The sequence below is a fragment of the Rhea americana genome, unplaced genomic scaffold, assembly GCF_003343005.1.
Source record: "Rhea americana isolate MKP2758 unplaced genomic scaffold, rheAme1 scaffold_9, whole genome shotgun sequence".
NCBI lineage: Eukaryota > Metazoa > Chordata > Aves > Rheiformes > Rheidae > Rhea > Rhea americana.
In genome coordinates, this window is record NW_028187088.1 from 433,114 (window position 1) to 450,534 (window position 17,421).

Below are 17,421 nucleotides of genomic sequence, written 5' to 3' on the forward strand. Positions count from 1 at the left end.
AAACCGCTGTGCTGTCAGCTGGTGTGCGTGTTACGGAACAAAACTCTGTTAGCTAAATGGGTAGAGTATGTTTGAACTAGGCACCCTGACGCGCGAGGAAAATACCTGCTGACTGGACGTTACTGGCGTTGTTGTACATGTTTTCCTTGCGGTGATCTCATGATGGCTTTGAATGGAAAAACATAAGCAGCGTTGGCTGTGTACAGTATGTTGAGAGAGTACCAATAGTTTTGTGAGTTACGCTTTTTTTTTTTTTACACTTCCCTGTATATACATCTTGTATACTTTTCTGTAGAAATGATGGCAGCAGTGGCACACAACGCTCAGCTGGTGTTTGTCATCACCTAATAGCCGGATCTAGCCCTTCCCTTTGTAAATGTTTATCATACCTAAACAATAACAATCTTGCTTTACCAGTATGAGAGCTTTTTTTGTGCCAAAAATGTCTGTGATTGCAACTTGAAAAGCACTTGCCTTGGGATTGGATGGAACCTGACTAATACTTTTCATTATACTTGCCGAATAAGCTTGTTCTGTAACTGAATGAMAGTTTTGTTTGTTGTCAAGGTTGTTTCAGACTCCTAAGAGATTTTGAATATATCATTTGCTACATTTATCACTCGGTAGTCTGTTAGCATGCCTAGCAAATTGCAGYATGTCAACATTGCATATTTATGGTAACRTTTCTGAATTTGGTGTTCAAGCTACATGCATGCRTGGTAGGTCAAGTACTATACAGTATTAAACTGAAATGCAAGTCAGGCTTGAGATTTTACAATTTAGAGATTAGCAAATAGATTTTTGTTCTTTATCTGTTGTATTGTCAGGAATGTTTTAATAGCACATGGGTATAAACTAGTTCCCTTTTTTCATTACCAGATCTAGTCCAGGGATAAGCCAGCCTCAGGTTATCAGACTATGACAGACAAATTAATAATGCAGAGTTAACAACCTATTGCTTCTGTAGCCATTATGTTTCATTTTAATAGGATTTGAGGCAAACTAAGTTGTTCTTTATATAATTATTCATTTCTGTCACTGTCTGCCAACAGTGTGTGGGTTTCTACAGACCATGATGAAATTGAGAAGGTTGCAAAGCAGTTTGGTGCTCAAGTTCATCGAAGAAGCCCTGAAGTGTCTCAAGACTCCTCTACTTCTCTAGAAACTATCAGAGAGTTTCTTAACCATCATCATGGTACCTCAGTATTATTTGTTTGGTTCCAGTAGTGAAATGTGCTGAGTTTTTATATTTTGTTGTAAATCYAGAAGAATGATGCTTTTATTCAGAAAAATAAGTAAAGCCTATACTAAATATAAGCTAGTAAGTTTTCCTTTTAAGTGGCATTTGCTCGTGTCACACTTTGCAATTACGTGYATTGAAAAAAATCAATATTTCATAAATGTTTGTTTTTTCTTTAGAGGTTGATATTGTAGGAAATATTCAAGCAACATCTCCCTGTTTACATCCCAGTGATCTTATAAAAGTGGCAGATCTGATCCAGGAGGAGGGCTTTGATTCTGTCTTCTCTGTTGTAAGAAGGCATCAGTTTAGATGGAGCGAAGTGAAAAAAGGAGGTAATTATGTTTTTCTGGTTATAGTTATATTCAATAAAAATTCTATTCAAATGGCTTATGTTCATASCTGTGGTATGATACAGTAGGAAGTGATATCAAAGGCATAGGCATAAGTCCAGGAGGGTAGTGAGATCATTTGGAAATTTCTTTAAGTAGTGCTGGTTTTATATTATCATTGTTTATATATCAGTTTATATATGATCATTGCTTGTTGTTTTGTAGAAATGATGAGATGCTGAAAGTGCAAAGGTTATTAACAAGTCTGGGCTCAAAACRTCAATCCCCAGACTTTGTGTTAACTCCTGCTTGGCCTGTATTCAGGTRTATATTGACAGGACCCTGAGGTCTTATCTTGACTTGGAAAATACTTTATTCTTACTTTGCACTGACTAGTAAAAGGCTGATAAAATGTAAAATCTCAATRAAGATGGGATGGCATCCTCTTAGCCTGGAGGCTTAGGGTTTATTTCAGCATGTTAATTTGTCTGTGGGCTTATGTCTTATTTGCAAACTGCCTTTGAGTCATGAATTCTGAACTCAAGTTAATTAGCTCATACAGAGAAATGTGACTATTTCTCGTAGAGAAAGTATGCTTTTCAGCTACAGTTGACAAGATGAATAAAAACTGAACTCTTTAACAGTAAATAAAGATTTTACCTAATTGTAGCTGTAGAACCACCTTTTATACTTGTACAGAGATCTATTCCCTACATTCTACATTATCTATGTTGTTTTCTATGTTGTTTTTATTTCTGTGGCTAAAGCAGAAATGTTTGCTTCTGTTTTTTTCCTTAAAGTGGCTAGTTCAGTAACGTCCACATCATTATTTTTACTTTCAAAATTGTATTGGGTATTAAAAATTATCCTGAGTTTTCTTTTTTTTTTTTTTTTAAACCTAAAATGGTTTGGATGTCTTTTTTTTCCTTCCCCCCCCCCCTTTTTTAATTATTATTTATTAACTAGTTTATAGTGCATTGTGCTGTAGAGGAACATGTGAAATATAATTGAAGTATGATTGAAAAATGGTATTAGAGGTGGAATAAAAGTTAGGCCTTTGTTTAGAATGAACAGAAACTTGAAYATCTTCATTGTTTCTGATAATAAGAAACAATAATATGATGCAATTTGTTTGTAACGTGTAAGAGGAGCATCAAAATTATGGCTAAAAGTTTAGGATTCTGTGGATTACATTTTAGGCAACGAGGACTAAGTCCACTTAACATCTTGAGATGCTAGAACGGACATCTGTGAAAGAGTAAATCTTATTTGGATGTACCATGTGACTTCCTGAAGTGATTGTGTGGCACCAGGCTCCATAGGTATTTGATATCCTGTATTGCCTTCTTGAATTCCCTGTATCCTCAAAGTATTAAAATGAGGGAGGAGGAAAAAAAAAAAAAAAAGAAAAAAAGAAAAAAGCCTCAAGGTCTACCTGAAACAGAAAATCATTCTTTAGTATCAAATGRCATCTAAAGTCTTTTAATGTGGCAGAAGATGAAGAATCATTCTATTACAAGCAGTATATATGAGAAGAGTGGGAAAAATATCATGCCAACACTAGCAGCTTAAGAGGAAAAGAAAATTGCCTGTCAGGAATGTGGTGTTTCAGGTAACAGCAATTACAAAAGTAGAATGCAGTTCAGGACTGTGTTCTTCGAAGGACTGAATATGTTTTAAAAAAAAGAAAATTTTTATCTTTTCCTGTGTATTTTTGTTGTTCTTTCACATTAAGGGATTACTATATATGCATCTTAAAAAAAGAACAGTGTCTGTGGTTAGCTGTTTATTTCCTAGAACRCAAAGCTGTAATATATTTATTAAATGTAAAGTGTATACACATTAAAGTTGCAGGAAGTTTGGGGTGTTTGAGAATTCCCACTAGCTTTTTCGTGGGTCATCCGATCATGAGTGCTTGTGCATTTTAGCTGCTTTGTATGTGATTTTGAGTGGCTTAAGAATAGGCATCTCTGGTCCCTGGTTCAGTTTCCACTTCATTCACTACTGGCATTGGTAGCARTATGGGATCGTCCCTGTTCAGAGACAGTTGTTTGTTTGTTTGTGGACACTGATCAAACCAGTTAAGAATGACTAATATTATAACTATTTTTAGGTAGGAAGTACCAACATGTTTCCATAGACAAAACTTCTCATAATGTCTTTTTTGACTTGCTAGATTTCAGGTTGATTCTCTCAGCTTTCAGAGCATTGATTTAGGACAGCTCTGTTTTTAGGTGTAGGTAGCTGGGGGGTTTTTTATTATTATTTATTTACTCTCACTGCAAGTTAAACTCTCTCAATAGTGTGCTAGGAGATAGAATATGGAAAGGCTGGAATTTCCTTCACACAGGCAAGAATACCGTAGAAGAATGTCTCCCTCTACTTTTTTAGTAACCAATTTTGGACTAAGAACCTCTTGGGAATTTTTCTTTTCAAGTTGGAGTGAAAAACTGTAGATTTTTCATTTGCTGGAAGTGTTGGACAGTCCTCCAGTTTGTTATTCACAGTTACAACAAAGAGTAAGCAGGTTAGTGATTATTTATAAAGCTAAGCTATGAGAAGCAGTGATGAAAGAAGCAAGTGACTGAATTACATCCCTAAATTTTCAACAGAAAGCTACTTGAAGAAGCTGTTAAGTGCCTCTGAACAAAAATTTCTGGAAAACTTAACTTTGTCATTTCTCTCTGTTAACAGAAAACAAAATGACAGAGCCACAAAACCTGAATCCAGCAAAACGGTACCGGAGGCAAGACTGGCCTGGAGAGCTGTATGAAAATGGCTCATTTTACTTTGCTAAGAGGCATTTGATTGAGAAAGGCTACTTGCAGGTTAGTGTTTCTGTCTTTCATGGCTTTCTAGAATAATGCGTCTTTCATGGCTTTCTAGAATAATGCGTCTTTCATGGCTTTCTAGAATAATGCTTCTTGTACTTCTGTCATGGAGGCTCTGAATTCAATAATGTATCTGTTTCTCATGTAGTCAGTGTCTAGTAACAGCACTTTGACCTCAGAACAACTAACTTATTTGTAACTTAACAAGGCYTGCTGTAGGTAGGGCAGTTCTGCTAGCAAGTTCTTCCACAGCAAACAAATTCATACAAATATTATTTGTATATCTGGCTATGAGCCAAAAAGAATGCAGTATTGAGATTCACATCAGTTCACCAGGATGTAAGTACATATCTCATAATTCAGCTTAGTATTACTGATTGTATAACACTGACCTTAACACAGTTTGACAGGCTTTTCATATAATGTGTAGCAAGTACGTCATTTCTGTAAAGCTCCATTTTCTAATTTGGCAGGTATGGGTAATGCTTTTCTCATGGGCTAAGGCCTATGGCTGGGTGGCATTTTTCTTGATGCTCAACTCAAGTGTTGTTGTATTAAAGGAAACATGATAGTCMCTTCTACTGCTTTATCAAACTTCTTTCTGGAAGATCACACTAAACTTAACTGAATTTCCCCTCTGCCCTCCCCCCTTTTTTCCAGTAGCTTTTCTGGAAGACTGTTACATAACTTTATGGTCTCAAGCCTAGACTGGCCTGTTTGTGGTCRGTTTAGACCTTTTGTCTTGCACCAGTTCTGTACTGTAATTTAAACAGTCTTTTCCCCCTTGATGCAGTGCGTTCTCAGTGTAGTAATAAAGAACAAGCATACTTACTTCAGCTTTTGTTTGTTTGTCTACAGGCATAGCCCCTTAATTTTCTCACATAGGACAGGTTTTTCATCTTACAGATCATTTCCAATATCTGTCACCAGTTCTACACAAAAGCCTAATGCAGGTATTTCCATATTTCTACTGGGAATACTTTATTAGGTGTGGCAAGAATACAAAGTTCTTATTTCTGTCTTTTGCAAATAACACACTAGTTACTAACTTAGGTTTCTATAGTTTAGGTAGATCCATGTAGTGCTTTGTGGATTTAAAGCGCTGAGCTGCACTGCTTTGTACATTTTATGAAGGTTGAGTTTTTGAAGATCAGYGGTTTTTCTTTTGCTTTGTTTTGTTTTTTTCTTTGTTTTTATTTTGTTCTAATTAAATTGAGATTTGGCAGATATGTTTCCTGTTGAGATGAAGTCTTTGTGTAGGTAACAAACAWAAAATAAGCATACTTGTACTGAGTCAATGCTAAATGTGTTACTATTTTCYTGTATTAGATAAAGACCTAGTAAAATCAACATGATCTAACAACTACAGTGCATAACATCTTCATTGCATGCTTTCTGTAGTTGTAAACTGAAGGTACTTACTGTTTTGCCCATGTAAAGTTCTTTAAAATGCTGGATTCTGTGTAATAGGCAAAATGTCATTGTTTGTGGTCCAGTTGTATCTAAGCCACTATGAATGCTTTGTAAATGGATATTTAGGCTTCATTACATGGTACTAAATTGTACTATTTTACGGTTGTATTAACCCAAATGGACAATGTTAATGGATTATATTTTATTTAGGGTGGTAAAATGGCCTACTATGAAATGCGTGCTGAGCACAGCGTCGATATTGATATAGACATTGACTGGCCTATTGCGGAGCAAAGAGTGCTGAGGTAGAAGCACTTTTCAGTCCTTTATGTCTTTAACATCAGTCATTGTTTCAAATTATCATCATACAAATTTGTAATGTTTGTTTGATTTTAAAGTTGTAACTTAACAAACTAATCAAGATCAAAGGTATTTGAACAATTCTGTTTGCATCATTTTTTCTTCTCTGTCTGTTGAAATCATCTGTACTGCCTTTGCTGTTACATTTTTAAAGTTTCAACAAAGGGGAAAGGTGGATTGTGAGTCCCACTATACCAAAGAAATATATTAGTATAATCTCTGGCCAAGAGAAGGTGGTGCATGTGGAAGACTTGAGGTGATTCCACCTTGCCTACTCCCTTTKCTTTGCAGTTGCTCTATACCTCCTAAAAGAAATAAGGAGTGTAAATGGAGCATGTTTCCTACCCTTTTATTATTCTTTATTCCATTTTGGTTTTTTCATTCAAAATAAGTGCTGTAGAACATAACATTTTATGGTAAGGGAATAAATCTCCCTAATTTTTAAAGAGAAAACATAAYTGAGTCATCTTGGAGGGTTTTGTTTTTCCTTTCATGGGGGAGAATATAGTTGATGAGTGAAGATACCAAGAAAAGACTTCAGAAAAAAAGAATTTGAAAGGTGATACAGCTATGATCTTCAGACAGAAGAATTAGAATGGTTTATTTTTTGACTGTGCAAAACCTTGCATCCTGAAAAGGTAAATTCTTTGTCTAGCTTTGGATATTTTGGTAAAGAGCCATTGAAAGAGGTGAAGCTATTGGTTTGCAGTATTGATGGATGCCTGACAAATGGTCGCATTTATGTGACAGAAGATCAGAAGGAAATGATCTCTTATGATTATAGAGATATTGTTGGGATTGATCTCCTAAAGAAAAGAGGAATCCAGGTAAGCATTTTTTCTGAAACATTTATTTCTGATGTAAATTGAACATTAAAAGGTTCTAAAACATGCAACAATTGAAGTTTCTTCAGAATGCTTTTGATCAAGGTGCATAATACATTGGTAAAGGGTTGGGACAGATGTTGTCCTCAGATTCCCTGGAGGAAAACTAATGCCTTTTGATAAAGTTCTTGCACTCGTTCTTAGCAGTTACTGCATTTTTTTTTTTCCTTTTCTTTCCTGGAAAAAATGGGGGAAGAAACTTACGTGGTGCTAGCACCAATCATAATTGTGTGCTGTTTAGTTTAGATACACATTCATTAGCAGTCAGTTTACAGCATTCTCATTTATTGTGACATCTGTGTGCCATGCAAACTATAAATATGTTTTTGCAGTCACTCTGCCAGCAGGGATATGTTTTTATCTCATGCTCATGGAAGAAGAAGGGGTACACAGGGAAATTCATTGGTTCATCCTAGATTACCCATGATGGTGGCAAAGCAGGAAAAACAAACCCCGATCACTTTTGTCCGTTTAATTGCGTTAACCACAATTTACACAAACTCTAAGAATTCAAGGCAAACTGATACCACACAGGTTGTAATGTGGCTGCTTTCCTGAGTTATTAGTATTGAATTCTGCTAAACTGAGGATTTGGTTACCTTTTTGTAAAATTAGCCTCCCTTCTTTTTTCTGTCTGTGCTGCTGCTTTTGATGTAGCCAGAAGAATTCTTTGCAGTGAGAACTGCCAGATACAGATTCAGGCTGTCTTCAGAGAGCTTTATTTTGAATCCTACTACAGGTGGAGATAGGTATGGACAAGATAAACTTAGTTAAGCCCTGAAGAGACTGTTTAAATATGTTTTGGAGCTTCGGTAGTAGGAGTTCTTAAAACAGGTTAGACTACATTCTTGAAATAGAGGAGTAGCTGATGCTGCCTTGGAGCAGTGCAAAGAAACAGATGGGATTTCAAAATTGCCTGTGAGCACCCATTTCCATTCCTACTGTGACTTGAACTCTTTCATTAGAAATATCTTGGGCTTTGTGCTGCACTTGCTGTATTTCTAATAGATTTTGCTAGCATGCTCTCGCTTTGTGCAGGAATCCTACTTATTATTTAAAATCAATGCCAAGTACTCTTTGTCACTTACCAGCAGTTAGGGAAGATAAATTTGTCATGATTTGGACAGAAAACCTGGATGGGGGGTGGTGCTGAGGTCAAAAATCCTGCTGCAGTAATCATTATTTCTGATCTTGTGCATTGTTCCTAAATTTGAAATTTGGAATAAATTTCCTGAGATGAATGCGCCACATCACTTTGCTTAATGTTCTGTTGATGCTTTGAAGCCCTAATGTTTAAAAAAAGAAAAAAAAGGGGGGGGGGAGGGTGTTACTAGGTAGAAGAATCATGGAAAATATTTCAAAGTATTTGTCTAGAAATATTACAGAAGCCTTTCCCAGGAATTTTTTTAATTGCAAACTGTGGCTTAAATTAGATGATAYAGTATTAGACAGCCAACATGCCACGGTACACTGATAGCTAGTATTTTATTTGATACATGTTGCATTTAAAAAGAAAACGTAATTTCCTCTTCCGTGAATTTAAAGGAAATTTACAGATTAATGGTGCACTTTCTCGTAACAGCTTGTAATTAAAGACTGTAATGTGTTTTTTTGAATCCTGATAACTTTTGCTCTGAGTTTTGAATGAAGAAACCAGTCATGCAACGCTTTTGTATCAAAGAGCAAAATTTCTACCATTCTTTAATAAATCAGTGTCTTGYTTCTTTGTATGTAGAAGTTATTCTAACTTGACTTAATTTAATAGGTTCGACTTATTTCTGAAAGAGATTGTTCAAAAACACTGTCTGCCATGCAGCTGGGATGTGTAGCAAAAGTTAACACAACCAATAAATTACAAGTCCTAGAGGACTGGCGAAAAGATATTGGTTTGACCTGGAAAGAAGTGGCTTATTTAGGTCAGTATCCTTTTTTATATATATATATATATATAATATATATATATATATATATATATATATATATATGTGTATGTATGTATTTCTTTTTTTGTATTAAAATTTCATATAGAAATATAAACTTTGTGGCACTGATCTTCCTCAGAGCACTTTTCTCTTTGTTAATAAACTGGATTTAGTGAAATTAAGTACACGCATGTTAAGTATCAACTGTTTTTATAACAAGATTTATAAAAGCTAATAAGGTTTTGGTAGGGTTGCACACAAATATAGATAAAGTTCACAATCTTGAACTGATTTTAATTTATTCCGAGTGAATATTACATAAACTTATAATATGAAATGGAAGCAAATTGAACAGAATTAAAGCTATGTAATCCTGTACAAAACTACATTTCAGTGGCAGCTTAAGTATGTAGTGGTGCAAATGCTTACTCAATTGCTTAAATAGTTTTACTGGTCTTTAAAGTGCTGTTCTTTTGCTTAAAATGTGTGTAAAGCGTGACTAGCATTAACATATCATAGAGGTTTTCTAAGAGCTAACTCACATATGCAAAGTACTGTTGAGCTTCTCAGCTGAAAGTTGCCACAAGAAATTTTAAATTAATCAAATTTTAAAAACAGATTAATGCCTATAAGAAAGAATGTGTGTTTTGCTAAGCTTCTTCCCTTTGTGATATTTATATTTGTGTCATTTTTCTCAATAGGAAATGAAGAGTCTGATGTGGAATGCCTGAAAAATGCTGGCATGAGTGGTGTGCCTGCTGATGCTTGTACAGTTGCTCAGAAGGCCGCTGGTTATATTTGTAAAAGCAGTGGCGGCTGTGGAGCCATCCGAGAGTTTGCAGAACACATATTCCTGTTGTTAGAAAAAGTGAACTCTGCAAGAAAACAGATAGAAGAAGTGAGTTCACCAGGAGAAGAAACTGGGGGAAGTGAGAACAGCAGGACAGGAAATAAGGAACTAATTAAAAAGAAATAACATAATTGTTCTCTTGCTTTTCTCCTTTTCCCCTTCCTCTCTGAATATGTGTGTATCCCAAAGGAGAGCTTGCCTTTCAAGTTTAACAGATAGAGAGAAACATCCTTTTCACTCTAAATTAAGGTCCCACTTTGATTAAAAGCTGAGAAAATTTATATTTATGATTATTTTAAAAGCCATTTAAGTGCGGTGGAAGGAGCCTACAAAAGGTAGCATCCTCTAAATGTTCCTTTAATCGTTTTACCTGTTTTACAGGAATGTACCCTTATTTCATAATCAAATATTTTCAGGAATGATTTATGATATGAGGATTTATGATTCATATTTTTGGTAATTTTGTTCTGTTAGTTGTGCTCCTTTTCTTTGTGCTTCCTGTATCAAATGTCAGCATGACACTGTAACTGTACTTGCTTTTTATGAGATGCATCTCTAATAAGCATGGGTTTTAACATATGCTGGAGAAGTCAGGTTTAAAATAAATATCAAACTTTTTCATGTATTTTTAAAAGAGAGTTCAGATACTATAAAATCAGTTAATATTACTTAAGAATGTGCTCAATTTTAAGCTCATAAATAATTAAATAGTGCTTGGAGTTGTGCCTCTTAACTTTGAATCTCTTTAAGCACTTAAATGAAACTCAATGTAAGTTAACATACACAAATTCATTGCTCAGTTTGGAGCTAAATTTCCCATTAACCTTGAGATCTATCTATTTCAGAAATTATTTCTTTCTACGAAGGCTTTATTATGATGATTAACAGCAGAAAAGATCTTTATTATATGAAAAAGTAATTGCTGTAAAAAAAACCTCATAGTTAAAGTTTGTGGATTTATATAAAACATACATTCAGACTATTTTTAGCATGTTAATTTAAAACTGGTGTATATGTATGTGTATTTATGTAAAATACAGTTTTTGTGCTGTTTTGATTTAATGAAGTTGGTGATCCGTAAACATTTGCATAATCAACACTAAAAATATGGATCTCTTTTCAATGCTAGAATTTACCAGTGGGTCAAGCTGAGCCTTGGGTTATGCTAAAAAATAAAAAATAATAACAGTCACACACAGGCAATTACTACGGAAATGAGTAATAATGGCTTATCATTTTATTTTATATTTCTCTACTAGATAGACCCTCCCAATATGGTATCTACTGCTCTCTGTTGATTACCTTTGTGTTTACTTCCCATTACTACGCAAGGTGTGGCAAAAGAATTTCACTTACCTGCTTCTATTAACAGGTGAATAGTTTGCTGCAGTAATCTGCTCGTATCATTTAAGCACTTTCTTTTGGTCAGGTTTTAGGGTTCTGCCCTGGATAAGTCCATGGACTTTGGTAACAGGAGAGAGACTTTTTGGACAACACTGTGAACTTTGACTTAGGTAGCTAAATCATTTTCTTATATAGACTAATGTGATAAAGCTGCTTAAGTTCAGATTGGATCAACAAATCATTGTTGATAATTAGCCACATTTTTATTTTGCCTTGTCATGGTCAATTAAGTTTTTTTACTTTGATTTGAAAAGCAATTTCTTGTGAATATCTTTAAACAAGGCCACTGTGCTGAACTTGATTCCCATTCCTTCTATTACAGAGAAGACAAAAATACGAGTGAGTACAATTATTACAGTAGAAATATGCATTGGCAATGCTGTTTGTTAGCAACTTTCTATCTGAATCAACTCTTTTAATATTTCAGTAATTTTGCTGTGTGTACAGCAAATCTCTGCCCAAAATCTCTACATGTCTCAAAAAATAAATGCATAAACATTTTTGTATGAGTGTTTGCAACAGGCAGAAAATGGTAGTTGGTATGTAAGTGTTTTCACTTAGACAAATTCTTATTTTAAAAAACCTACTATAAAAATCTTATATTGGACATACAAGAATTATATAGAAACAAGAAATGAAGAATGAAAGACCTCTAGAGAAATTTAACAAAATAAGCCTTGTTTGAGTGTTTTAATTTATGTTGTGATCTGGCAAATACTTAACAAATTCATATTTCCAATACCCACATGGGATGTGGGAAACACAGGGTCCTTTGCCCAAAAGGTTCAGATTTGTATTGCTCGCAATAGCAAGGGAAAGCCTAACTATAAATTAAGACATGGGATGTCTCAATTCCTTCTCTTGACTTTACAGAAGATACTCAATCACATGGAGGATTTAGGGGTCACAAAGGGGCATAGACAATGAGTATGGCTATAATAATACCCTTAAAAGGAAAATCTGGGTCCTGGGCCACCTTCAAAGCTGTAATATTTTTTGTTAATAACTGTTTCAGTACATATCCTGGCACCATACTTGTCTCTCATTAGAGGTATGTGGTGTACTCAGACTTGTATTTTAATAATCGCTTTAATGAAAGCTAATTTTAGAATAATTTGCTTGGTTATCAGAAGTAAATTAAAATGAGGAARAATGTAAGCATTTGTTTTTTTATTTTAAATATCTTGTGTTTRTTTAAAATATTTTATTTGAATATTTAGTGTGAAAACATTGTGGAAAAACTATGTGAGTTTTACTACAATCTGATGAAACAGGAAAAGATAAGTAATTTGTATTAAGGTATATATAAAAGAAATACAGCTGTTTATTTCAAATCCCAGTTGTATTGTTTAAACAGGTTTCTTTAATCCTTTTAGTATAGAATGATTATGGGGTAAACCATGATTTTGTGCACTCTAAATTGTACCCTTTCAAGGTTATGTGCCACATGAATGTAATGGAATATACCCAAGGAAGGTAGGCAAACTTAGTGCCCAAATTAATTGCACACACATATGATTGATCAGTTACCAAAAATCTTCATCTTGATCTGCACTTGGGAGACAGCTTTTCAGTTTGTGTATGGTTATRCCCTGTTCAGTAACTTCTCCTCCAGTGGCATGTACTTCATATTTTCAGATAGATAGCTACTTCACAGTGCTATGTGATTCRTGGCTGTATTTGGGAAAGATAGGATTCATCTTCCTAGTTTTCTGAGCTGTCAAGGCCAGCCTAGTATTTCTATAGTAGGAATTTYGTAAATTGAGCTGTTGAGGATTATTTGACAAGATGTGCTTGGACAGAATTCTGATTTTGGGTAGGCTTCAAAAACTCTGCTAGTTTTAATTATTGCATGGCTCTTCCTCAGGAGAGTTCAGGAGAGGGGAGAAGGATGGGCAGTGATTCTTTACTCTTACATTTGTTAACCTCTCCAAAAGGCAAATGGGTTAGCCCAGCACTTACTTCTGGCCCAGTGTATTTATTTTGGCCTGATCTTGTCCCGTTGAATACACATTTCAAATTCTGTGCTGTTTCCTATAGGGTGATCCGGTATGTTCTGACTTTAATTCATTCAAATCAATAGAATCATATAAGACTCACAGGCCTTTTGAATTCRGAGAGATTTTTATAATACTTGGTGATTTCAAGTTGTTAATATTTTTAAACCCTGTGTATGCATTAGTTAACTAGTCTTTCCAGTGCCCCTGGGAGAAAGAAGTATTTTTAATTATATTTTCAATCAATATTCTTCTAAAACATCATTTTCTATTTCAAAAAAAAATACTCCGAATGAGTCCAGTTACAATGCAGTACACCTGTCAAGACTAATTATCCTAAATGGCAGTGTTAAAAGAGTGATAATGAAGTATGTCCAGTGGAACAAAACCACTCTGTTTATTATGTATGAATCTGTTGCGTAGGTTAGCGAGAAAAAATTTCCTCTGATGCATTTGCCTGAAAGACTCTCTGACTATGAGTTTATTTCCCTTTTTTGCTCTGGTACACATTTATTTTTCCATATTTCTGATCGTAGATATGTTTCATGTATGTAGTTCTGGTTTAATACAGCTTTCTCGTTGCTAAAAATTTTGAAGGGCAGAAATCTATTATTTGGTAGCATGTTATTTGWTTTTATTTTAACCTTCCCTAGCGAGGTTTCCATTAGTCGTTTTTGTAGATGGAAGGATATTCAGCCTGTTTATAAACAGCGTGTTAAAAGGGATGAACAGTGAGCAATGAGGAGGCAAAGATACCAAGTTATTCAGGTTAGTAAAGAGCAGGACTGATGGAATTGAAAAAATAACGAGAGAGGTACATAATAGAAAAACTGTGATAATGTCACATATAAAAGCAACTATTTCTACTGAGGGATTATATCTACATAATGATCTCTATCGGAAGTATATAATAACAGTTTTTTAAAAAAAAAAGTTGAATTTTAGAAATCCTTAGGAAAAGGGTTGGAATAAACAGGAGAAGAGTCATTATTCCACTGGATAAATGAGTGTTTTGTCCATATCTTGACTGCTCTGTGTTTTCATCCATACATGTCAAAAAAACTTTAAATAGGACTCAGAAGGTTCTTGGAAGGATAAAACAGATGATCAAAGGAAGGAGTCAACTTCTATATGAGGAATGGTTAAGTATGTAAGAATCTTTCAGTTTGGAAGAAGGATAACTGAAGGGAGCTCCCTCTAGTTTGTTAGATAATCTATACAATTATGAGAGGCAGGGAGCTAGGGAAAGACCACTGAAGAAGCAAACAGCGACCAAAAGCGGATGCCTGAGTAATTATAAGTTTGTTTTATTGTATTTGGTATCTCTTTCCAGTTCTCCTGTAACTTCCAGACATAAGCAGCTCATGGATTTCCTGAGCTGGATRTGAATTACAGGGATATAGTAACACTCAACACACTTAGAACAGCCTTTGGCAACATGTTTGACAGGTGTGCCACCTGTGATGTGGAGGACTATTTCCTTTGATTCTGAAACTCCCATTCTTCCTCCTGTTTCTTATATGGGAGAAATTTATGACCTGTTGATTACCTAGTGCATTTTTATTCTTATTGCACATTAAGTATCAATAGTTCATTTCTAAAATATTAATGTGTAGCTCAGACACAGTGAAGAGCAGAGTATGACATTACTATTACCAGCAAGAGTTAATCACCTAATCCTAAAAATTCAYTTGAAAATAAGGCAAAAAGAAGCACAGAACTGCATAAGAGTGTGATGACATCAGCTGAGCCAGCTTCCGTCAGCCATAGCTGCTCAGGAAATTCAAAGTTCTTGAATGCAGTTAGACACTGGGAGAACATTCAGAGGCTATATTAGGTTTTTCTGCTGTTCAGGCTAAAGTTTCTGGACTGAATTGACATACATCTGATCCAGTATTGTCACTCTTGCATTAAAGCTATGTGTAGAGATAGTCAAAAGTTACATCCCCAGAGAGACTAAGTCTGTGACTGTACAATAACTTTTGGTTGACTGTAAAGTCTGTTTAAGAGCTTCACTACTTCTATTATTCCACCTTTTTTCCTCATTGCGTCTTGTCCACAGTAGCACACAGTCTCAACTGAGATGTATCACCAGTGAGTCAACCCTTCTGATCAGGGATTCCCAGTTGAAGACTCACAATTGATTGGGTGAAGCCTAGGCTAAAAAGTTTGAGAATTACATGGAGTAATCTGATGTAGGTGGATATAAAACACATTCATTTGACTGTTATGATCTGCTTTTGGATTCAATTCTATGCATCTCCCACATGGTAAAGGATCTGCAGCTTTGCTTTCATYGTACTGGAGTATAAAAGGTTTTTTTTTAGTAGTAGCAGTAGTGCCTCACAAACGAGCTCTAGTTCTGACTTGCCAGATCAGCATATCAACAGACTTGTATCTTTATGCACTCTTATTAATAATAATAATAAAAAAAGGACTGTCTTCAAGTTATGCTGGATTTTACTGCTTGCTCATGTGTGTGTAATACACTCCCAGGTTTTTATCGCCTTGTCATTGAGCACCGTGCAGTTAATAAGAAAAACRAGGCTTCCCAGGTTTCTTCTTTGTTTACAGAAAGCATTTCAGGGATTTTCAGGGTAAAATTGCTGGCGGTGCGTGACAATGTAGAGAACAATAAGCTAACTGGATCTGTGCCTAACTCTRTCTGTGGTGCAGTTTACTGATGCCCTTGCCAAGAAGCAGGGGACCTCAGTCTGGGCTGCTTCACTTAAACTGCTGTCACTGGCAGCTGAGAYTGGACAGCACATAGATATGTGAGCTAACTTTACATTGCGCTTCATTCACTTGGYAGTGAAGGCCTGCTGTGCCTTTATTTCTGTTGTAATGTAGTAAATCCTTGATTTAGGCAGTAGGCAATGCTATAGACTGATTAATTCCTCATCCCTTTTAAGTAGCTAGGCAACTAACTGCAGTTTGAGCAGCACAGTGATGCCTACCTGGTTCTTTGGAATAAGTCTCTTTGTGGATTAGATACCTTMGATTACCCAAGGTCACAAGTGATAGAAAGAACAGTCCCCAGTTATCCTTTGTTTTAGTCTGCCTTGCAGACAGAAAGGGGAAATCTATGTTTATTACTCCTAAGCATTACTATTGGCTAGTATGTTCTTACATGTGAATGTCTGCAGCATGTCATTTGTCCCAGGATCCTGTCTGTGCTGTAGCTGCTAGTAGATTCTCTGTGGTGCAGATTAATCCCTTCCTGGGTGCTTCCTTGAATCCATACAGATGTTGGCAGTCAGAAATGAAGAGGATTTCTCAAGCAGGCTATGCATCAGGACTGTCGCTAGATACCCCGAGACAGACTTGTTCTCAAATCTATGTCTAATTCCTTTCCAAGTCTGTTTCTACTTTTGACCCTGCACAAGCTTCCATGAAAATGTATGCCAATTTTTTGTACGGAGCTTTGCAGTGAAAACACTACAGTCAATAGATCAAAGAAGAACAAACATTCACGTTCCTTTGTGAAGCAGTGCTACTTCCTATTTTATTGACAATGAAGCTTGCTAGATGGCTGTAGAGCCCATGCCAAAGTATAAATATTCCTTGTGCCTGGGAATTGCAGTCAGTTCCCAAGACTGCTGTTTTCTCAAATTAGCATTGGCCTGTGGGACCAATTTCGAGAGAGGCCAGAAGGAGGCATGGCGATGTAATTTGTGACTTAATGCTTTTCTATCACGGCGTTTGTCACTTGAGCAGCTTTCAGACGCTCTTGCGCTCGCTCTCTGGGCCGCAAGGTGCCGCCACTTCTCTACACTTGGCSTGCAGGAGAAGTCTTCCCAGGGAGGCCAGGAAGGGCAATGCTTGATTGCCCAGAGCCATGTTGTTTCGCCGTCTTTCCATGGCTTGCTTGTAGTACAGGTTGCCCATGTCAGTGTAAATAGATGCACGGAAAAGGGAGAACTCTCTCCTCTCAAAGTTAATAGAAGAGTTGCAGCAGAATCCTCCCACAAGGTTGATGGTGCCTTCAAAGAAGGAAGATTGTGGCRTCCAGTGAGGCTAGAACTGATGAAAGAGTGATTAGACACCTACTGTCCTTTTGTAAACATAGTGTTTCAGAAATCACACACACTGAGCCCTCTCTGGCAGGCTTGATTCCTCCTGTTGACATTCCCATCCCCACTGAGTCTCCAGAGCAGAAAGGAACACCCTTGGATCTTGGTCTGTGAC

General features: G+C 35.9%; 1 protein-coding gene across 1 annotated transcript in view; it reads left to right on the forward strand.

Annotated features, from left to right (window-relative positions):
• Positions 1–12,394, forward strand: part of CMAS (cytidine monophosphate N-acetylneuraminic acid synthetase) — a 12,895-nt gene extending 501 nt beyond the window's left edge. The window contains exons 2-8 of the mRNA XM_085324010.1: positions 1,046–1,195; positions 1,420–1,575; positions 4,267–4,400; positions 6,027–6,121; positions 6,832–7,003; positions 8,826–8,976; positions 9,684–12,394. Of these exons, the coding sequence (XP_085180136.1) occupies positions 1,046–1,195; positions 1,420–1,575; positions 4,267–4,400; positions 6,027–6,121; positions 6,832–7,003; positions 8,826–8,976; positions 9,684–9,958 (1,133 nt within the window). The 3' untranslated portion in view covers positions 9,959–12,394. The remainder of the gene's footprint in view (positions 1–1,045; positions 1,196–1,419; positions 1,576–4,266; positions 4,401–6,026; positions 6,122–6,831; positions 7,004–8,825; positions 8,977–9,683) is intronic.
• Positions 12,395–17,421: the final 5,027 nt, after the last annotated feature.